At 39.2% G+C, this 23,531-nt stretch overlaps 1 protein-coding gene across 1 annotated transcript in view; it reads right to left on the reverse strand.

The window, feature by feature from the left end:
- The window catches only part of LOC118839958 (carnitine O-palmitoyltransferase 2, mitochondrial-like), a 36,232-nt gene extending 16,188 nt beyond the window's left edge, over positions 1–20,044 (reverse strand). Inside the window, exons 1-4 of the mRNA XM_036747476.1 lie at positions 19,818–20,044; positions 18,612–18,692; positions 16,856–16,962; positions 1,899–3,200 (exon numbers count right to left, since the gene is read on the reverse strand). Coding sequence (XP_036603371.1) covers positions 1,899–3,200; positions 16,856–16,962; positions 18,612–18,692; positions 19,818–20,044 — 1,717 coding nt within the window. The remainder of the gene's footprint in view (positions 1–1,898; positions 3,201–16,855; positions 16,963–18,611; positions 18,693–19,817) is intronic.
- Positions 20,045–23,531: the final 3,487 nt, after the last annotated feature.

Here is a 23,531-nt window from a genome sequence, read left to right on the forward strand (position 1 = left end):
ATGTGGGTAGGAAGTGACATAAGAATAGAGAGAAGGGATGACTGAGGGCAATCTGGTGGAGCCAGGAGAGGAAATGATCAAGGGTACATATGGAGGATTTAGCCTTGGAGTAAAGGAGAGAAAGAGGGACGAGAGTCCCAAGATGCAGAAAAGGGAAGAAAGAGCTCACAACGAATGACGTATGTTTTTGGTGAAGTATGAAGGGTAGTTCTTAGCTGTGAGGTGTGAAAGATGGCGCAAGAGACTTGAGGAAGATGGAAGTTTTAAACAGCCACTGTGTACAGTGCAAGAGAGAATCAATTCTGGAAGAGTAAAACTAGTGCTTGCTGCAGTGCATTTGTAATGCAACCAATCAACATAGTAGAGATTTTTCCAGCTTCACTTCTATTAACTGAATGGAAGTAGAGGAGATGAACAGTAGGAGTAATTCAGAGTTGGTGACAGGAAAGGCACAAGCGATAATATGAAAAAGGGAACAAAAGACTCAGGAGTAAAGGATCATGTTGAGTCAAATGAGTTAAGTCTGGGAAGTGAAGTCAGAGGCAGGATCAGTGCCAGGGAAAATACTGAGGAATACATGAACTGAAGGTCACAGAGAGGATGTAGAATAGGGTTAGGAAGAGTGGGACACGGGGAGATAAGAGTGATAGGATGCTATGATTGCATAATGGAATTTCAGAATTCTTGATCATGGAAGTAGAACAATGACAAGACTTTCAGTATTAACAAATACTTTAAATTTGAAGTTATAGTACATCCTCAAACTAAATAAGATGAAGACCATATACCTATCCTATTCTTCCCAAATCCATTTCTTTCCAAATGTTTAAATGTAGTAGAAAAATAACTATTTCTCCACTTCTTTCTTCTTATCCTACTCACAGTGTCAGACACTATGATTTGTATAGTGCTTTGTTTCAAAATGTATTTTCTTCACATCAATCTTGTAAAGTAAGTAGTTTACATTTTTTCAATGACTTTTTTGGGTAAAATTAAATATTGTATTGTACTAATTTTTTAAAACTATGCTTGAAATGATAGTTAAATAAGCATGTTTACATATTCTTTAATTTCTTGAGTTCTCAGAAGTTCAAGTTATAAAGTTGAAATATTATTTCCCTTGTTTTACAGATGAGGAAACATCACATGGAAATCAAATAACTTGGCTATAGTCATAGAGCTATTGTGAAATGGACCAAATTGCTGTCATATTCAAGAGTTTCAGTTGGTTATTCAGACTGTAAAACATGTAGCATGGACTTATCACTTCTATAGAGTTTGAAGATGTATCTAAAAATACCAGGAAAATCCTCAATCTGTTCATGTTACCCCATGGATCCGGCTAGAATCCTGCATCTTATCCATTTGTTTTGTACCAGGAATCCTTGTTTATGGTATCACCACTTTGGGAATAAATACCTCAAACTATTTTGGGCATCTAGATTTTCTAAATTCAGAGCTCTGAACTTCAAGGAGGAAGAACTGCCACCTTTTTCCTTACTAAGCTGGAGTAATGGAAAGAGCAATAGCCTTCGTGTTAGGAAACTTAGGACTGTGTCCTGGCTCTTGCATTTACTAGCCAGTAAGCATGGGCAAGTACCCATGATTTCGAGCTTTAGTTTCTTCATCTGTAAAATGGATATGATACTACTTACACTATCTATATAACTGGATTGCCACAAATAAATCCTTTGTAAATATTAAGTCCTATATAAATTTTAGGAAGTTTTTTTTTGTTAGAACAACAATACATTAAAATTTCACCCTGAATCAATAGCATAAAATAATTCTAATGAACACAGCCCACAAAGTTTCAAGAAATGACTAATTTTGGGCTACTAAAAATATTAACAAGATCTGTTCTAATTCTGAACATTAGAAAGTGGCATGAAACTAACCTAGTGCGGCTTCCATCTGTAAAAACTTGTGGTATTTTGAACAGCTATCAATTAGCTTTCTTAGCTCTTGCACACTGTATTTTTTCCGGTCTCTGATAAATGCCTGAGCACATCGTTTTGTGTAAACTGTTGCAGATCGAATAGTTTCTGTGCGACCATGTTTAAAACCAGCAGTACTACATGCTTCATATGTAGGAACGATTTTCCCAAAGTGACGATAAGCAGCAATCTGACATGCAAGCTGAAATACAGCATCTGGACTCATTCTTTCTTGAATGACGTATCGTTTCCCAAACTTTCTAAACTCAAATGGTTTCACTGTCATTTTATGCCTTTGCGTGTCAAATTTTTGACGTGCAACAGTCACAGCTGACTGAATTGATTCATTCAAATGAAAGTGCAGCTTTTCCACATTTGTAGGACCTAATACAGTGGCAGTGCTTCTTGGTACAACTGCAGGATGCTTTGTGCTGTCTGCATATACTTCATTAAGAAAACGGAGAACTGCAACTCCATCTCCCCAAGAGTGTTCAAAATTTATCCCTGCACTCCCATCAACAGTGATAATTAAACTGAAAGACTTGTCAAACCAGCGATTATAACCATATCCATGAAGCATACAGTGTGATAGGTGGGAACTGTCTTGTACTGTAAAACTATCTAAACACAAACAGAATATTGCGCTATCAATTTTGTATATGCTTTCTTCATTCCCAGCTTGCAGAAGCTGTTCTCTTACTGCTGCCCAGGTATTTCTGTTTTCAGTGGTTAGGTAGCCCAGAGGATACTCAGCTATTGTTTCCCCATCCTGTAGAATATTAATTAAATGTGCTTGTATTTCATACGGATGTAGAATATTTCCAATAGGATCCAATATGTTAAATACATAAAAATGTCCATTTCTCATCACCAGCAAATGGCGTGCACTATGATCTGAAAACAGTTTGTCTTTACCTTGTTTAGGAACTCTGGAACTGTTAAAGAGATGAACATATTGTGACATATCTAAAGGATAAGCTTCCGCAAAATAAGCTCCATACCAAGACACCGAAGTTGGGAGAAGGCTGAGAAACCTTTTAAAGGCCTTACTGTTACTCCATTGAGGGTTGACATAATAAATGTCTGGCTCTAAGATACGACTCCTCAGAGAGTTAAGAAATTTTATTGCTGATACGGTCAGATTTGTTGCTCTCACAAGTTGGTTATTATATGATTCTTGTGGATCTCGTTTAAGTGTGATGAAAGGATTAAAGTTTAAAACAATAGGGTCTCTTGAAGAAAGATACATATCAAGCCATGGACCTGTAAAAACAAAAAACACCACCACACAAATAAAAGTCAGTGAAATAGTTTTTTATAAGAAGGCATAATTATTATAGCTATGGTATATTTGCATAAAGTAACTATTATGTCAAAGAAAAATTCAGTTGCAGTAAATTCTTATCTATTTGGCATTAATGGGGAAGCAGGAATTCTCCAATAATAATAAAAGAATGTATTTATGTAGTGTTTTAAAGTTTGCAAAGTACTTTATATGTGTAACTTCATTTGAGCCTTCCAAAAAAGTTCGGAGGAAGGTAGTGCATAAATATTGCCATTTTACAAATAAGGAAAATGAGACAATGTTAAATTTAGCAATAAGAGAAGAAAAAGAAATTGAAGGAATTAGAATGGGCAAAGAAGAAACTAAGTTATCACTCTTTGCAGATGATATGATGAGAATTAGAGAATCCTAGAGAATCAAGTAAAAACCTACTTGAAATAATAAATAACTTTAGCAAAGTTGCAGGATATAAAATAAACCCACATAAATCCTCAGCATTCCTATATTACTAACAAAGCCCAAAGCAAGAGATAGAAAGAGAAATTCCATTTAAAGTTACTGTAGCCATCATAAAATATTTGGGAGTCTACCTGCCAAGACAAACCCAGGACCTATATGAACACAATTACAAAACACTTTTTCACAAAAATAAAGTCAGATTTAAATAAATGGAAAACATCAGTTGCTCATGGTTAGGCCAAGCTAATATAATAAAAATGACAATCTTATCTAAATTAATTTACTTATTCAGTGCCATACCAATCAAACTACCAAAAAGTTACTTTACAGAGCTGGATAAAATAATAACAATATTCATCTGGAGAGAACAAAAGGTCCAGAATATCAAGGGAATTAATGAAAACAAATGCTAGTGAAGGTGGCCTAGCCATATCAGATATTAAACTGTATTATAAAGCATCAGTCATCAAAACTACTTGGTACTGGCTAAGAAATAGAGTGGGGGATAAGTGGAATAGGTTAGGTACATAAGACGCAGTACTCAATGACTATAGCAATCTACTCTTTGATAAACCCAAAGAATCCAGCTTCTGGGCTAAAAACTCACTATTTCACAAAAACTGCTGGGAAAACTGGAAAATAGTATGGCAGAAACTGGGCACAGATCAATATCTTACATTGTATATCAAAATAAAGTCAAAATGGGTTCATGATTTAGGTATAAATGCTGATACTATAAGCAATTTGGGAGAGCAAGGAATAGTTTACCTGTCAGATTTATGGAGAAGGGAAGAATTTATGACTAAACAAGAAACATAAAGCATTACAAAATGCAAAATGGATAATTTTGATTGTGTTAAATTAAAAAGGTTTTGTACAAACAAAGCCAATGCAACAAAGATTAGGAGGGAAGCAGAAAATTGGGAAAGAATTTTTACAATCAATGTCCTAATAAAGGCCTCATCTCTAAAACATACAAGGAACTGAGACAAATTTATAAGAATACAAGTCATTCCCCAATTGGTATATGGTCAAAAGATACGACCAAGCAGTTTTCAGAGGAAGAAATTAAAGATACCTATAGTCATATGAAAAAATGCTCTAAATCATTATTGATTAGAGAAATGCAAATCAAAACAACTCTTAGGTACCATATCTCTCCTGTCAGATTGGCCAACATGACAAAACAGGAAAATGATAAATGCTGGAGAGGATGTGGGAAAATTGGAACACTGCTACATTGCTGGTGGAGTTGTGAACTGATCCAGCCATTCTGGAGAGCAATTTGGAACTATGCCCAAAGGGCTATAAAAAAAGTACATACCCTTTGACCCAGCAATACCATTTCTAGGGCTGTATCCCAAAAAGATCACACAAGTGGGAAAGGGACCCATATGTACAAAAATATTTATAGCGGCTCTTTTTGTGGTGGCAAAGAATTGGAAATCAAGGAGATGTATTAATTGGGGAATGGCTAAACAAGTTATGGTATATGAATGTAATGGAATACTATTGTGCTATAAGAAATGAGCAGCAGAAGGACTTCATAATAACCTGGAAAGACTTATGTGAACTGATGCTGAGTGAAGGGAGCAGAACCAGGAGAACATTATACATGATTACAGACACATGGTATCTGTGATGACCAACTTTGATAGACTTGGCTCTTCTCAGCAAGATTCAAAGACACATGAGTCAAAAGACTCATGATGGAAAAAGCTGTCCACATCCAGACAAAGAATTATGGAGTCTGAATGCAGATTGAGGCAAACTATTTGCTCTCTTTTTTTTTTCTTTTCCTTCTTTTTTGGTTTTGTTTCTTCTTTCTCATGATTCATTCCATTGGTTATAATGCTTCTTTACAACTCGACTATTGTGTAAATAAGTTTAATGCAAAGGTATATGTAGAACCTATATCAGATTACATGCTATCTTGGAGGGGGAGAGGGGAGGAGAGGGAGGGCGAGGAAATTTGGAACTCAAAAACTTGTGGAACTGTGTTGTAAACTAAAATAAAAAATAAATTTAAAAAAAAGAAAATGAGACTTACAGAAGGTAAAGTGGGACCAAAGGTTACACAAGTAAAAATGGCAGAGCTGGGACTTGAACCCAGGTCTTCCTGGCTTTGGGGCCAACTCTCTATGTCACAATGTCTATCATGCTCTTGCTAACATGCTTCTAATTTTGTCAGCTGGGAAATCATATTACCAACTTTATTAAAATTATGTTCAGACAAAATAAATAGGCCTTTCCTATGAAATAAACTGAATTTCTACTCACTCACTGGAAACAAGAAAAATAGCAGGCAGTCAAGAAAAGCAATAAATATTTCTATTTTGAAAACAACCTATTTATTTACCAGGTACTCTAATAAAATCCCTGATAGCAGTTAAATACGGAATTAGGAAATTTCTATAAATTTCTGAGTTCTGGGGGCTGAGCCAGGGTGAAGGTAAAAGCAGGGATTTGCTTGAACTCTCCCCCGAACTCCTGCAAATACATGTTAAAAATGACTCTAAATAAATTCTAGAGCAGCAGAACCCCAAAAATGACAAAATGAAACAAATTTCCAGCCCGAGACAATGTAGAAGATTGACAGGAAAGGTCTGTTCCACTGGGCTGGGACAGTGGCACAGCCCAGCCCCTAGCAAACCTGGAGCAGGCCTCAGGGAACTGAATCACTGGTAGCTGTGGCAGTTTCCAGACTTCTCAACCCAGAAATGCCAAACACAACTTAGAAGGTCAGTAGGAAAGGTCTGTCAGACCTGGGTGAGAGAGGAACACAGTCGGGCCCCAGCTCCAGGGTGGTGTGGGCAGTGGTGGCAGAAGCTGTAGCAGCTTCTTCTGGAGCTCTTGGCCCACAAACAGTGGGGGGATCACGTGGCTGAGCAGAGGGGCATTACAAGGATCTCTTCGCTGGCACTGAGGAAGGCTTCGCTTGCTTTGCCTGTACTTGGATCTGGGTTGTAGTCCTGGGTGGTGGTCATGGGGAAAGGAGGAGCGCTAGTGTCGTGGTGGAGAGGGAATCCTTCTCACAGTTTCAAGGCAGAAAAATGCTTGTGGTTACTCACAGACCAGAGCACAGGCCAGGAGAACAGTAAACACCTCTCCTTTGATCATACCAACTTGGAAAGACTGAAAATGTACATGTACAGTTCCCTAGAAGTGTCTCTGAAAACAGTGGCACAAAACTCCTGAAACTTGGGACAGTACACCCTCCACACTAGAAGCAGAGCCCTACCTTAACAAAAGTTAAATAGTCAAGTAATTGGCTGGGAAAAACAGCAGAAAAAAAACTCAGACTATAAAAACTTACTTTGGTGACAAAGAAGATCAAAACATACAACCAGAAGACAACAAAGTCAAAGCTCCTACATCCAAAGCCTCCAAGAAAAACATAAATTGGTCTCAGGCTGGAAGAGCTCAAAAAGAATTTTGAAAATCAAGTAAGAGAAGTAGAGGAAAAACTGGAAAAGAAATGAGAGTGATGCAAGAAAATCATGAAAAATGAGTCAACAGCTTGCTAAAGGAGACCAAAAAATACTAAAGAAAATAACACCTTAAAAAAATAGACTAACTCAAATGGCAAAAGAGGCCCAAAAAGCCAATAAGAAGAATGCCTTAAAAAGCAGAACTGGCCAAATGGAAAAGGAGGTCCAAAAGACCACTGAAGAAAATAATTCCTTAAAAATTAGAATAGAGCAAATGGAAGCTAATGACTCCATGAGAAATCAAAAAATTATAAAACAAAACCAAAAGAATGAAAAAATAGAACACAATGTGAATTATCTCATTGGAAAAACAACTGACCTGGAAAATAGTTCGAGGAGAGATAATTTACAAATTATTTGACTACCTGAAAGTCATGATCAAAAAAAGAGCCTGGACATCATTTTTCAAGAAATTATCAAGGAAAACTGCCCTGATATTCTGGAACCAGAGGATAAAATAGAAAATGAGGGAGTTCACCAATCGCCTCCTGAAAGAGACCCCAAACGGAAAACTCCTAGGAATAATGTAGCCAAATTCCAGAGTTCCCAGGTCAAGGAGAAAATATTACAAGCAGCCAGAGAGAAACAATTCAAGTATTGTGGAAACACAATCATGATAACACAAGATTTAGGAGGTTCTACATTAAGGGACTGGAGGGCTTAGAATATGATATTCCAGAGGTCAAAGGATCTAGGATTAAAATCAAGAATCACCTATGCAGGAGGGGGCTGAGCCAAGATGGTAGAATAAAAGCAGGGACTTGCTTGAGGTCTCCCCCAAATCCCCCCAAACACCTGTAAAAATGACTCTAAATAAATTCTAGAGCTACAGAACCCTGTAAAAAATGACTCTAAACAAATTCTAGAGCTATAGAACCCACAAAATGACAGAGTGAAACAAGTCTCCACCCAAGACAGCCTAGAAGGTCGACAGGAAGGGTCTATTGCACCAAGATGAGAGCAGAGCACAGCCCAGTGTGGCCCACATTGAGTGGCCCATGCTGGCAGAGACAGGGCTGGAGCAGGCCTCAGGGCACTGAATCACTGGCAGCTGTGTGCAGTTTCCAGACTTCTCAACAAATGCCAAAGACAACTTAGCAGTTCAGTGGGAAAACTCTGTTCAACCTAGGTGAGAGAAGGGCATGGTCAGGCCCAACTCCCAGGCAGTGGAGGTGATGGCAGCAGTAGCAGCTGATTCCAGAGCTCCAGGCCCACAGACAGTGGGGGGAATCGAGCAGCTGATCAGAGCAGGAGTACAGGGATCTCTTTGTTGATGGTGAGGTAGGATTCTCTTGCTTTGCCCTGCTTGGATCTGAGTCACAGTCCTAGGTAGTGGTCCTGGGATGAGGAGGAGCACTGGTGTGGCAGAGCTTAGGAGAGGGAGTCCTCCTAGCAGTTCCAAGGCAGAAGAGAGTGCTTGAGGTCACTCACAGACCACAGCACAGACCAGGAGAGGAGTAAACACCTCTCCTTGAATCATACCACCTCAGAAGAACTGAAAATTTACAGGTGCCTACAAGTAGCTCAGAAAACAGCTACACAAAACCCCTGAAGCTTGGGACAGAGTACTCTCTATTCCGGAAGTAGAGTCTTACCTTGACAAAGAGCTCAAAAATTAAGTAGTTGGCTGGGAAAATGAGCAGACAGCGTAAAAAACTCAGACTACAGAATCTTCCTTTGGTGATAAAGAAGATCAAAACATACAGTCAGAAGAAGACAACAAAGTCAAAGATCCTACATCAAAAGCCCCTAAGAAAAATATGAATTGGTCACAGGCCATGGAAGAGCTCAAAAAGGATTTGGAAAATCAAGTAAGAGAAATAGAAGAAAAATTGGGAAAAGAAATGAGAGTAATGCAAGAAAATCATGAAAAATGAGTCAACAGGTTGCTAAAGGAGACCCCCCAAAATACAGAAGAAAACAATACCTTAAAAAATAGACAACAGATTAGACTAATAGGCAAGGTCCCAAAAGTCAATGAGGAGCAGAATGCTTTAAAAAACAGAATCGGCCAAATGGAAAAGGGGGTCCAAAAGCTCACTGAAGAAAATAATTCCTTAAAATTTAGAATGGAGCAAATGGAAGCTAATGACTTTATGAGAAATCAAGAAATTATAAAACAGAACCAAAAGAATGAAAAAATAGAAGATAATGTGAATTATCTCATTGGAAAATCAACTGACCTGGATAATAGATCCAGGAGAAAGAATTTAAAAATTATTGGACTACCTGAAAGCCATGATCAAAAAAAGATACTATACATCATCTTTCAAGAAATTATAAAGGAAAACTGCCCTGATGTTCTAGAACCAGAGGGTAAAACAGAAAATGAGGGAGTCTACTGATCACCTCCTGAAAGAGATCCCAAAAGGAAAACCTCTAGGAATAATGTAGCCAAATTCCAGTTTCCAGGTCAAGGAGAAAATACTGCAAGCAGCCAGAAAGAAACAATTTGAATATTGTGGAAACACAATCAGAATAATACAAGATCTAGCAGCTTCTACATTAAGGGATCAAAGGGCTTGGAATATGATATTCCAGGTCAGTGGAGCTAGGATTAAAACCAAGAATCATCTACCTAGCAAAACTGAGTATAATGCTCCAAGGCAAAATATGGATTTTCAATAAAATAGAGGACTTTCAAGCTTTCTCAATGAAAAGACCAGAGCTGAATAGAAAATTTGACTTCGAATACAAGAATCAAGAGAAGCATGAAAAGGTAAATAGGAAAGAGAAATCATATGGCACTTATTAAAGTTGAACTGTTTACATTCCTACATGGAAAGATGCTATTTGTAACTCATGAGACCTTTCTCAGTATTATGGTAGTTGAAGGGAATATACATATATATATATATATATATATATAGACAAAAGGCACAGGGTGAATTGAGTATGAAAGGATGATATTGGGAGAAGGAGAAAGAGAGAGATACAATGATGTAAATTATTTCACATAAAAGAGGCAAGAAAAAGCTGTTATAATGGAAGAGAAGAGAGGGGAGGTGAAAGGGAATGAGTGAACCTTACTCTCATCAGATTTTACTTATGTTACCCTATAGGAAAGTAGGGGGGAAGGGGATAAGAGGGGACAGGGATGATAAAGGATAGATTGGGGGAGGGGTAGTCAGAAGCAAACACTTTTGAAAAGGGAAAGGGTCAAAGGAGAAAACTGAATGAATGGGGGGACAGAATAGGATGGAGGGAAATATAATCTTTCACAACATGACTATTTTGGAAGTGTTTTGCATAATGACACGTGTATAGACCTATACTGAATTGCTTGCCTTCTCAATAAGGGTGGGTGAGTAGGGAAGAAGGGAGAGAATTTGGAATTTAAAGCTCTAAAAACAAACGTTAAAATTGTTTTTACATGCAACAGGGAAATAAGATATACAAGCAATAGGGTACAGAAATCTATCTTGCCCTACAAGAAAGTAAGGGGGGAGGGGATAGCAAGGGGAGTGGAATGATAGAAGGGAGGGCAGACTGGGGAAAGGGGTAATCAGAACACATGCCATCTTGGGGTGAGGGGAGGGGAGATATGGGGAGAAAATTTAGAACTCGAAATCTTGTAGAAGTGGATGTTGAAAACTAAAAATAAATTAATAAATAAAGCTTTTGGCTCCTGTTAAACTAGAATTTGTGGGATGTGAAAAACACTTATTTGTACCATTTAGATACATGAATCTAGAGACCTTCCATAATTAATTATCTATATGAATTTGAAATTGCCTTAAATATATACAAAGTGAGACTGATCTATAAAAGACATGTAATTTCACTGGTATGAGTACTTCCCTCCATTGACACAAAGCACAACCTTCTTTGAGAACTAACATTTTCATTTTCTTGAGGCCTGCCTGCGAATAAGCTTCTCTGGACTAATCAAGGCTGGTCCTCAGACAACAGACAGGCCTCATTCTACAACCTCTAAATGAAGTCCTTCTAGTATGACAGGACCTTTAAGAGCTTGTACTCTTCACAACCAGCCTTTGAAAACCCAAGGTCACTGCCATACCACAATAAAGGACTGGGGTAGGACATTTAATGAAGAGCTAATAGGTAAACATTAAACTCATTCATACTTGGAGAAAACAGCATTAACATAAAGTATTACCCTCTACCAAAGTCCTGTTCTGAGCCCTCACCATGGCTCAGAGGTGACTTTGGGATCCCAAAGCAATACTAACAGAGATAAGTTCTGGCCAACATCAAGCTGTTTTGATCTTGGAACCTGGGACTGTGTTTGCCATGCAAAAAACATCCTGGCTATGAAATTCAGAGAGAAGGATCATCTCTAGGAGACTGGCCACCAGGTGATTAATTTTTTCAGTCACAGTAGTTCATGAATATTGTCTCCTAAGGCACAATAAGGTTACAATCTGCGTCAGTGGAAGGACGACCTTTCACGGATGAAATTATAGCTCTTTTGAAGTATGAAATGTCACTATTAAACATTTATTGTGTACCCACTAAATGAGCAGAATATTAGGTAGACTAAGTAGAAACTAATTTCACAAGTACGTGACATTTATGCCAATCTATAACAATTTTTTTTTAAAAATCAGTATTATTTATATTAGATATAATGAAAAGAATATTGAATTTGGCATTATGGGATCCTAGATATCAAGTTGTAAGGGACCTTAGATCTTGACCATGGGACTTGGGGTCAGGAAGACCTGAGTTCAAACTCTTCTTTAGACACTCGCCTACATGACCCTGAGCAAGATGCTTAGCCTTTCTGTGCCTCAGTTTCCTCTTCTTTAAAATGTTGGAAGCAATGGCCTCTAAGGTCTTTTCCAGCCCTAAGAGATCTATGATCCTATGATACTGCCAATCCCTTCATTGTACATATGAGAAACCTAAGCCCAAGTGACTTGCTCAGGTCATACAAACAGTAAATGGAGGAGCTGGGATTCTAACTAAAGTTGCTGGCTCCAAATCTATCACTTTTCCCCCTATACCACAAAGCCTCATGTTCATAGGATCTGAGTTTGAATCTTGTCTCTGACATGCACTTTCTCTGTGAATGTGGGTAAACCATCTTTATCTTTGTTGGGCTCAGTTTCCTCATTTGTAAAATTGAGGAGGTTTAATTCAACAAACATTTATTGGACTAGATGACTTCCAAGGTCAAACAGATAAAAATTTATTAAATACCCATTATGTGCCAGGCACACGCTAGGCATAGATAAAAGTGAAATTGCCCTTATTCTACTGAGGGAGACAGCATGTACGTATTTAAGTATTTATAAAAATACATACAAGGGGGCGGAACCAAGATGGCAGCTGGTAAGCAGGGACTAGAGTGAGCTCCATACCCGAGTCCCTCCAAAAACCTATAAAAAATGGCTCTGAACCAATTCCAGAACGGCAGAACCCACAGAACAGCAGAGGGAAGCAGGGCTCCAGCCCAGGACAGCCTGGATGGTCTCTGGGTGAGGTCTATTCCACACGGAGCTAGGAGCTGGGAGCTGGGAACGGAGTGGAGCAGAGCCCAGCCTGAGCGGCGTGGACCATCCAGACCAGAAGCTGGGCGGAGGGGGCCCTAGCGCCCTGAATATGTGAGCTGCAGCAGTTACCAGACCCCTCGACCCACAAACACCAAAGACTGCGGAGAAGGTTAGTGGGAGAAGATGGGGGAGTGGAAGGAGTTCGCTGTTCGGCTTCCAGCCCTGGGGGCAGAGGAGGTGGGGCAGCTATAGCTGTTGTTACTTCCGGCTCCAGGCCCACCTGGTGGGAGGAATTAAGTGGCGGATCAGAGCAGGGGTGCACAGCCTGCTGAAGATCTAAGCCCAGTCTGGACTGGGGGTTCTTGGGGAAGGAGTAGTGCGGGTCTGACAGAGCTGGCACCTCCCCCCCAAACGTGGAACATAGAACTCTCCAGTCTACAAGCAGTCATACCCCACTGAAAAACTCAAGGGTCAAGTTAGTTGGTTGGGAATATGGCCAGGCAGCGAAAACGCGCCCAGATTCAGTCTCAGACTTTGGATTCTTTCTTTGGTGACAAAGAAGACCAAAACATACAGCCTAAAGAAGACAACAAAGTCAAAGAGCCTACACCAAAAGCCTCCAAGAAAAACATGAACTGGTCTCAGGCCATAGAAGAACTCAAAAAGGATTTGGAAAAGCAAGTTAGAGAAGTAGAGGAAAAATTGGGAAGAGAAATGAGAAGGATGCGAGAAAACCATGAAAAACAAGTCAATGACTTGCTAAAGGAGACCCAAAAAAATACTGAAAAATACACTGAAGAAAACAACACCTTAAAAAATAGACTAACTCAAATGGCAAAAGAGCTCCAAAAAGCCAATGAGGAGAAGAATGCCTTGAAAGGCAGAATTAGCCAAATGGAAAAGAAGGTCCAAAAGACCACTGAAGAAAATACTACTTTAAAAATTAGATTGGAGCAAGTGGAAGCTAGTGACTTTATGAGAAATCAGGATATTATAAAACAGAACCAAAGGAATGAAAAAATGGAAGACAATGTGAAATATCTCCTTGGAAAAACCACTGACCTGGAAAATAGATCCAGGAGAGATAATTTAAAAATTATTGGACTACCTGAAAGCCATGATCAAAAAAAGAGCCTAGATATCATCTTTCAAGAAATTATCAAGGAGAACTGCCCTGATATTCTAGAGCCACAGGGCAAAATAGAAATTGAAAGAATCCATCGATCCCCTCCTCAAATAGATCCCAAAAAGAAATCTCCTAGGAATATTGTCGCCAAATTCCAGAGCTCCCAGATCAAGGAGAAAATACTGCAAGCAGCCAGAAAGAAACAATTTGAGTATTGTGGAAACCCAATCAGAATAACCCAAGATCTGGCAGCTTCTACATTAAGAGATCGAAGGGCTTGGAATGCAATATTCCGGAGGTCAATGGAACTAGGATTAAAACCTAGAATCACCTACCCAGCGAAACTGAGTATCATGTTCCAAGGCAAAATATGGATTTTCAATAAAATAGAGGACTTTCAAGCTTTCTCAGTGAAAAGACCAGAACTGAATAGAAAATTTGACTTTCAAACACAAGAATCAAGAGAAGCATGAAAAGGTAATCAAGAAACGGAAATTGCAAGGGACTTACTAAAGTTGAACTGTTCTGTTTACATTCCTACATGGAAAGATGATGTGTATGATTCATGAGACTTCTGTATTAGGGTAGTTGAAGGGAATATGCACATATATGTATATATGTTTATGTATATATATAAGTGAATGTGTATGTATGTATATATCTATGTGTATATGTATGTATGTGTATGTATGTGTATATATATGTGTTTATATATATGTATATATATGTAAAAGAGAGAGAGCAGACACAGGGTGAGTTGAAGATGAAGGGAAGATATCTAAAAGAAATAAAATGAAATTAAGGGATGAGAGAGCAACATACCGAGAGAGGGAGATAGGGAGAGATAGAATGGGGTGGATTATCTCACATAAAGGTGGCAAGAAGAAGCAGTTCTGTGGGAGGAGGGGAGAGGGCAGGTGAGGGGTGAACGAGTGAACCTTGCTCTCATCAGATTTGGCCTGAGGGGGAATGCCATACATACTCAGTTGGGTATCTTACCCCACAGGAAAAGAAGAGGGAGGAAGATAAAAAAAAATAAAAGGGGGGGTGAAGGAGGGGAGGGCAGATAGGGGTGGAGGTAATCAAAACAAACACTTTGGAAAGGGGACAGGGTCAAGGGAGAAAATTCAATAAAGCGGGATGGGTTGGGAAGGAGCAAAATGTAGTTAGCCTTTCACAACATGAGTATTGTGGAAGGGTTATACATAATGATACATGTGTGGCCTAGGTTGAATTGCTCGACTTCTTAGGGAGGGTAGGTGGGAAGGGAAGAGGGGAGAGAACTTGGAACTCAAAGTTTTAAAATCAGATGTTCAAAAACAAAAAAAGTTTTTTCATGCAACTAAAAAATAAGATACACAGGCAATGGGGCGTAGAAATTTATCTTGCCCTACAAGAAAGGAAGGGAAAAGGGGATGAGAGGGGAGGGGGGTGATAGAGGGGAGGGCTGACTGGGGAACAGGGCAACCAGAATATAAGCCATCTTGGAGTGGGGGGGAGGGTAGAAATGGGGAGAAAATTTGTAATTCAAACTGTTGTGAAAATCAATGCTGAAAACCAAATATGTTAAATAAATAAATTTAAATTAAAAAAAAATACATACAAAATAAATATAAAATAATTTTGGCCAAGAAGGCACTAGCAGCTGGGCTGATCAGGAAGGGCCTCATCAGCAACTAGTATATAAGCTCAGCTCTAAAGGAAACTAGGGGCTCTCAGGCAGAAGTGAGGAGGAAGGGCATTTTAAATTTAGGGAATAGTATGTGCTTTATGATGAGGAGACTAAAGCTCATGTGCAAGGAAGAAGGCCACTTAAGCCAGACCCTAGAGTGTCTGAATGGGAGTTACATATAAATATGGAAGGAATGACTGAAAACAGGTTGTGAATGGCTTTAAATGTCAAACAAAAGAGTTTATATTTAAACTTGGAGGAAATAGGGAGCCACTGGAGTTTTTTGAGTCAGACTTGTACTTTAGGAAGGTCACACTGGCAGCTGTGGGAAGGACAGATTGGGGCAAGGGGGGAGGAAGGGAGATTTAAGGCAGAGAGACCAATTAGGAGTCTCCTACACTGGTCCAGGTGGAGATAAGGGATTGAACTAGAAAGGTAGTCAAGAGAGTGGAGGGAAGGGAAAGAACAGGAAAGGATGGGTAAGAGGTTGCGTAGAATCAAGAAGACTTGGCAACAGGTTCAATATAAGGTTTGAGGAAAAGGGAGCAGTTGAGAGTGATTTGGAGGTTGCAAACCAAAGTGACTGAAAAGATGGGAAAACTCTTGAGAGAAATAGGTCTCTTCCAATTCTAAGTTCTATGAAACTTTTAAAGGACTTTATTATTGAATAATGAACTGCATAATCTAGAACAAAACCCTAATTTCAACCAATGTGAGTTTCAAGAATCAACACCTAAAAATAATCACACTGATTTTTTTCTCACTCAGTAATGAATTAGCTTATACCAATAGTTCAACTTTGCTTCCAAAAGTTTACTTTTACCTAATTAAGATTTGTTAAAAATCAAGCCCCTTGATCTTAGGAAAAGTTTCCACCTCAATTTACATTTAATAACTTCTGTTATTAATTTATTTCTATTATTAATTTATAATCTATTTCCAAATCAACTGTGTTACAAATATGTGTCAAGTAGTAGATAAAATCAACTAGAGATGTATATAACTGAAGGGAGTATAAAGACAAAAGAGAGCCTAGGACATAACTTGGGGAATGTCTACATTTTAGGATAGATAAAAGGAGGTGGATGTAGAAAGAACGGAAAAAAAAAACCACAATGCGAGTATCTCATTTGAAAAAAACAACAATGTATCTTCCAGACAAATAATTACAAAGAATATGATGCATAATTGTAACAGAAACAAGGAAATTAAGGAATAAAAGAAATCATGCAGGGGGAGGGGGAGAGAGGGAAGGAAACATCATTTCATTTTTTTTGAGTTCTCATTCCAGCAATAAGCTAGTTAACATACAGCTTTCCAGAAGTATCTAGAAGTGAAATGGCTACTACAGATAACACAGTTTAAAAATTAAATATGTTAAATGTAAAATGCCTAATATTTTTTAAAAAAGGATAAGCAAGCAAACCTGTTATGTAGCTTGTATGAATGTTCTTTTTATCAAGTTCAATGAGATTTTTGTGTAAATCTTTTCCAACTCCATTTTTAAAAGCCATTGCAAGTTTTTCAGTATTTCTAGTTTGGAAAAGAAAAAAAAATGTTAATAGCCCATAATATAATTTAACCAGTCACAGAAAAAAATTTAACAAAAATTAACTCTATCTACTCAGTATACATTAATCTCAACATTTGCACTTATAGAATTTCCATTTCTTTAAACTCTCCTTTGATTCAAAATCTAATAAAAATTCTCACATGGCTTTTGATTTTTTTTATTAATTTAAGGCCTAAAGACTCAAGTGAAAGGTAAGGAAACAAAAATATCATCACTTTAAGATCTTACTAGAAGTCGTATGAAGGGATAGTTTGATATCTAATAGCCTTAAAATATCTCCAACTGCTAAAAAGAAATTCTAGCATAACACCCCCTTTGTCACTACCACACATAATTTTATCTAGCTCCTACAGCTGTCCCTGAGTAAGGTTTTATTTAATTTTTGAACAATCCTGTTCTCCTAAATTGTTACATTCTCTGCAGGAATAGCTTACCTCAGAACTTAATTTGAAAAAAAAAAACCATTCACTATATTAGTAGCCAAGAAACCTGGCTTCTAAATACTTCTGCCATTGACCAACAATGTAACTAACCTTTGGAAATAACTCTCATTCATAAAATGAGACAGCTTAATTTGACAGTCTCTAAAGTTTCTTCCACCTCTAAATTCTGGCTTGAGGAAGGTACCTTATAATTATATGAGCATTTTTACTTTTAAGTTAAAGGGCACAAATATATTCAGCTCTTATTTTGTCTTAACTATGTAAGTAAACTTTCTAGGGTTTAACTTCTCTTGAAGCAAGCAAGTGTACATAAAGCAAATTTCTTTTTCTGTGCAGCCTAAGTAGATACTCAGGTCTAGCAGGGCTCGAATATCAAGGTCACCAAAGTACCACTGGAGACCTGCTTCTTTGGGTTGTCAACGCTGCTTTCTCCTTAGCATACATTCAAGTTTCTCAAAGTCAGAACTTTTTATTGTGTGAATCTCTGCTTAATGGCTAGAACAGCACATTAAAGCAGAGGACATACAACTATGAACTGAAGATAACAATGATTAATTCGACTCTATGATATCTCACCTTCCGTTAAAAGAGCAGGGATATGGAAGATGTTCTATTTGCAGCCATGAAAGGGGCAGAAAAAGATGGAAAAAAAACACAGCCTGCAAGGTATCTTGGAATTACTGACTGAAATGGGAAGAAGGAAGGGATAGGGGCAAGAGATAGTCAATTCCTGTTCTGAATCAATTCTAGCATCTTGCCACACAGTTCTAATTTTTCAAGCCTTGTGTGTCCAACATTAGAAAGAAAATTCTTTAGATTAGAAGGAAGAAAAATTGGAAGGGTAGACAGAAATAAAATTAGGTTATTCTTGGGAAATTGTCAACATTATTATTATAATGAACATGGGAAAGGAATTTAAATAAAACTCTGATATGAAGATGAGTCAGGCTTTGTTTCTGAACCCTAGCTGGATAGTTTCTTTCATGAATGCTTTAACTCAGACTTGGGGGTAAATGTTCCATTACATCACACCAAGAAAATTATCCATACAAAAGATTTATGTTTATTGGCTTTAAACTTGATTTTAGACTTTGAAGAATTTATGACTAACTTATAAGTTTGTCATTACAGCAGGAAACTTTTCTATCACATTTCAGTGGTCCAACCTGTATTCAGTATCTCCCAGTAGAGGTTTCTGAGCAGCCATGTATCGCTTGATGGAATCCTCCAAGTTTGGAATTGGTAATCTGGAATTGTGTGATTTTTAAGAAAAGTAAATTAAGTATGCTGAGGTATTGAGACAAAATTTTATGTCTATAAGTTCATATTTAGGGGAAAAAACCCTTAGAATTCACAGATTTCACTCCATATTCAGCTATGTATTGCTACACTAACAAGTCAAGTATAACTGTTCAGTAAGGAAACTAATTCTCATATAGTGACATGGAAACATTTTCATTACTTATAATCAGACTTTCTATTACCTATCAATGCCTATAACAATGAGGTTACAGAAAGGGTTGGAATCCAACTAGTCAGCAAGTATTAATCTCTAAATCTTTTCACCAAGAGACATAAAGCAAGCAACGATTAGAAACTACAGTTCATACTGAGATGGAACAATGAAATGGGAAAGCGGGGTTTCGTTAGAAAGGACATTAGTAATGCTGGTAAGGAATGGTGTGATAATGGCGAAAAGTTTTTTGCAGTCTTTTTTTTTGGGGGGGGGGGAGAAATATGAGAATGATGATCCCTGGTATCTGAAATCCTGAAAAAATTCAATGAAGACCTTCCAAAGGTTCTATTTGTAATACTAGCGTATTTGCAATGTTTTGTGAATGTGCTTTTCTATTAATGTTACTCAATAAATATCTTTCCCTGCATTATGACAATGATTATGAATAAAGACTGCCACAATATATAAGACCACTCAGTGTTACACATAAATGTATGCCTAATTGTGGCAGTCTTCCTGAATTGCTGGGATTCTTTTTCTAAAGTCATCAGTCTCACTTTGGGGGGCAAATTTTGTGCCAGACACAGTCTGCAGGCCGCACCCCCTACTCAAAGCCTTTCCGCTCAGGAGGAATTTACAATGGACTCCACGTGATCTTCCAATTGGCTTATTTTGCCTCTCTCTTCCGTCCCTAATATCCTCAGGTCTGACTTTTGGACGCTGCCCAATTCTTTTCTGTGCTCTTGCACGCCTCTGCTCAAATATCACACTAGAAGGCTCCTCCGCCTCCCTGGCCGGAGCCCCGGCCGGTCAGTCTGTCCGTCCGTGGGTCAGCGGAGGGCCCCAGGGCCAGGCTGGGCGTCTCTCGGGTTCGCGACGTCGTCGTCCGGTCCCTCGTGGGGGGCGGGGGCCTCACCTGGGCAGGCTCTGCTGGAAGTGCAGGGTAGGGATGATGCTGCGGTGCACGAAGTGATGGTCCAGGTCCCAGGTGGAGGCCAAGAGCGCGTGATCCGCGGACCGCCAATAGTCACGCGCCGCGCCCGCCCTGGTCCCCTGTCTGGCCAGCGACCACACCCTCCACCAGCCCCTCGGGGGCTGTCGGGGCCGCCACCAGCGCGCCCCCGGGCCTTTCAAACCGAGCATCCCGCGGCAGCGGCGGCGGCCGGACGCTCCCACCTTGGAAGGGGCGGGCCGCAGCCCGGGGATGGACGCAGGCTCCCGGCAGGCCGCGCCGGGCCACACCGCTGCTGGCGGGACGGTTGGACAACCCAAGTCCCTCCTCTCCTCGGTAGGGGGGTCTCGCGGGCTCCGCGGCGCGTGCTTGGGACGCGCAGGCGCGCTTGGGACGGCGGGGGCGGGGAAGAAGTGTTGGGAAGGGGAGGGAGGGAGAGAGAGAGCGCGCGAGGGGTGGAGGGGGCGCCAGGGGGCGTCTGTGCCCACGGTGTGTATGCGTGCACGCTCATAGCGCGTGGGGAGGTGTGTAGGGCCGAGTGTGCAAGAGGGATGCGAACAGTTTAGGGTCCAGGCGATGGGGGGGAGGGAGGACCGGGCGCAGAATATGCATAAGGGTAATTCTCTTTTTAGGATCCAGGTGACGTTTCAGAAACTCAGAAAACTGACATACTTACAATTTTTTAAAAAATATTGCGAATTTAGTCATCTACAAACAATTAAATTATAACTTGAAATGGTTAGAATATTGTTGTGACGTGTGTGTGTAGAGTTGGAGCATGGAGAGAAGTGAGAGGCTGTGGGAAGGCCACCTCCTTCTAGCTCACAGTCTGAGTCTAATGAACAGATATAAAATATTTATTATTATTAATATTAAATTAAATTATTTTGAAATTAAATTTTGAAATAATACTTTATAATTTAGTTTAATAATTAAATCAAATTAACATTTCAAACTAAGCATTGTTACAATTATATTAAAAATATTTTCTTTTTAAAATATGTTCATAGCTTATTATTATTTCCAAAATTGATGCTATAACCTGCATTTTGAAGGATTGTTTCTCTCCTCCCCTTCCCACGACCAGGCTCCCCTTCTCTCCTACCCCACCCCCACCCCACTTTGGTTCAAATACTTGCATCCTGATGCAGCTCCAAGTGTGAAGACTTCGATTCTATTTAAAGTGTGACCTGCTCAAGTACTGATATCACTATAACCAGCCAGCTTTCCGCTTCTTCCCCTCAGAGCCTGGGGAAGTTGGAACTGTGTCAATACTAGGGAACACATGATGTAACATAAGGACATTTTATGGATAGTGAAATCTGTTAAGGGTACAGACAGGATGGTAACAAATCAGCCTTGTACAGAAAAATTAAAGATTAGGAATAAGGCCCTGAGACCCTGTCTATAGGATATTAGGACTTCAGTTAGAAATAGAAAATATACCTTTCTTTTGTTAGCCCAGAATCTCAAATTTCTCAATTTCGCTGTAAAACCCCCTTCTCTCTGCCGCCCCCCCACCCCCACCCCCACCCCCAACTACACCACACAGAAATATCAGATCTGGGATTCTGTCATATTTTACCAGCATTGTTTTTGGAAAATTCCACAAAAAGTGTAGTGAGGCAGCTTTTTTAAAAAAGCACTAAATTGGACCTATCCTGCAACTAATCACTTGTCTTACCTTGAGAAGTCAGTAATAAGCCCAATAGAAAGTGCTGGAATTGGAGACCTAGGACCCAGGACTCAGGTTCACATCTCAGCCCACATATTGTTTGTGTGACTTTAGTTAAACCACTTCCTCTCTTTGGGCTTCTGTTTGCCTATCTGTAAATTTAGAGTGTTAGAATACTAAGACAAAATAGCTCTTGCTCCCAGTTTTTGTTCTACTAGGGGAGAAAACATTTATGTATGTGAGTATATGCAAAATAAATGTAAGGTAATTAGGGTTCAAGGGGAAGGAACTAGTAGCTAGGATTTCAGGATCCATAACAAGTTAGAAATCCTTGAACTATTGAGGACATAGAATTTTTTAGGATTAAAAATTTTGAGCTGGAAGGGACTTTAAGAGATTATCTAATATAAGTAGGTATGTAAATTCTTTGTTTATCCACATCTCTTTAGACAACTTTCTTTTTTCTTTTCAGTGATACTGTTTCTTTTTTTGCCCTGACATTTTCATTCTGAATTGCTTCTCAAATCTCAGGAGCTGACTTCCCTTGGACAATCTTAGCCTTACCTATTCTTTCTCTAAACTTTCTAAAATCTGTTCTTCAAAAATCTAGGGTACATGTAACACGATTAGGACTTTCTTCTCCTTCCCTATAACAAATTCTAGGAGGGAGTGATTACTTCCTTCCAATATTACCATCATTTCTGTTTCAGTTTAGGCTCTGCCCACCCAGGGATGCCAAAAACTTGTGGTTTCATGATGTGTTGAGGTGGAACTGTCTCAAAGAATTGAGTCAGACCACTTCTAATCCAAGTATAGGCATTTATTGAGATTGACACCTCTCATGAAGTGGGCTGAGTTCCAAGAGGAACCAGCAACTTTAGAGAAAGCAAGATGGATTTTTATAGGTAAATATGCAATTACATAATAGAAATTATGAATTTTTAAAAGGCAGGAGGGATTTGTTAAGAAATTTGGTAGTAGGGGAGGGGTCCCATCTACAGTGAAACTGCTCATGCAATTACCCACAATGCATACAGAAAAACCCATTGTGGGGTATGTGTGTATGATAATGATAATATAATAAGCTTCTCTACATCACAAGTTCATTCTAGGTCAGTTCTTTACTATTACTACACAGGTGCCTACTTAGGGAAAATCCCTTCTATTGTTTTGGGGTCCATATCCTACTTGGGCATCCTGGTGGTGCTGCTTTTTGATGGCTGAGTATTGTGGTCCTGTCTGAGAATAGAGGAATGTGTTTGTGGTTGAGTGCATGAACACACCTGCTTTTTCTGTGGGTAATATGAGAATGGGTCTGGGGGTAGTGCCTGCCTAGCTGGAGGCAGTGGCTGGGATCCCATCACATGGACATGCCTGCTGTTTCTGTGAGAAATATAAGTTCATGGACACAGCTATTGTTCTACTGAGCACTGAGCCATATATGAAGAAGTTAGGATGTAGTAGCGGGGGGAGTGTTTAGGTAGGAACAGTGGGCCTGCTGTTCATTGGGGCTTGTAAGAAAGTTAGAATATTGGGGCTGGGGGCAGGTTTATTAGGATTCCATCAATTTCCACCCAAGCAACTTTTGGTGAGAATCAGGTCCAGAATTTTCCAGTCATTAAAATCAAACTCACTAGTTTGTAGTGAAAAATTCTCCACTGTTCCCCTGTTTTGAAAATGAAGAAAACATTTGCCCTTCTCCAGACCTATCCTATGGTACTTCTTCCATCTGCCCAGGAAATTTTTAAAATGTCATCAACCTGTTGTGCTCAGCAGTCTCATCTGACAGCAATTTCAGCACCCTAGGATGTGGTTGTCCAGGCCTGGTGACTGATTCATTGAAGGTAGGCTAGGTGTTCTCTTACTCATCTTGGGTTTCAACTGTTTATTCATGGATTTTATTTTGTCTTTTCCAGTCCAAAGATTAATCTCCTTGGTAGAAAAAAAACAGAAGTAATATAAGAGTTGAGTAATTCTTTATTTTTATCACCTACAATCATATC

The sequence above is a fragment of the Trichosurus vulpecula genome, chromosome 1 (assembly GCF_011100635.1).
Source record: "Trichosurus vulpecula isolate mTriVul1 chromosome 1, mTriVul1.pri, whole genome shotgun sequence".
Classification (NCBI taxonomy): domain Eukaryota; kingdom Metazoa; phylum Chordata; class Mammalia; order Diprotodontia; family Phalangeridae; genus Trichosurus; species Trichosurus vulpecula.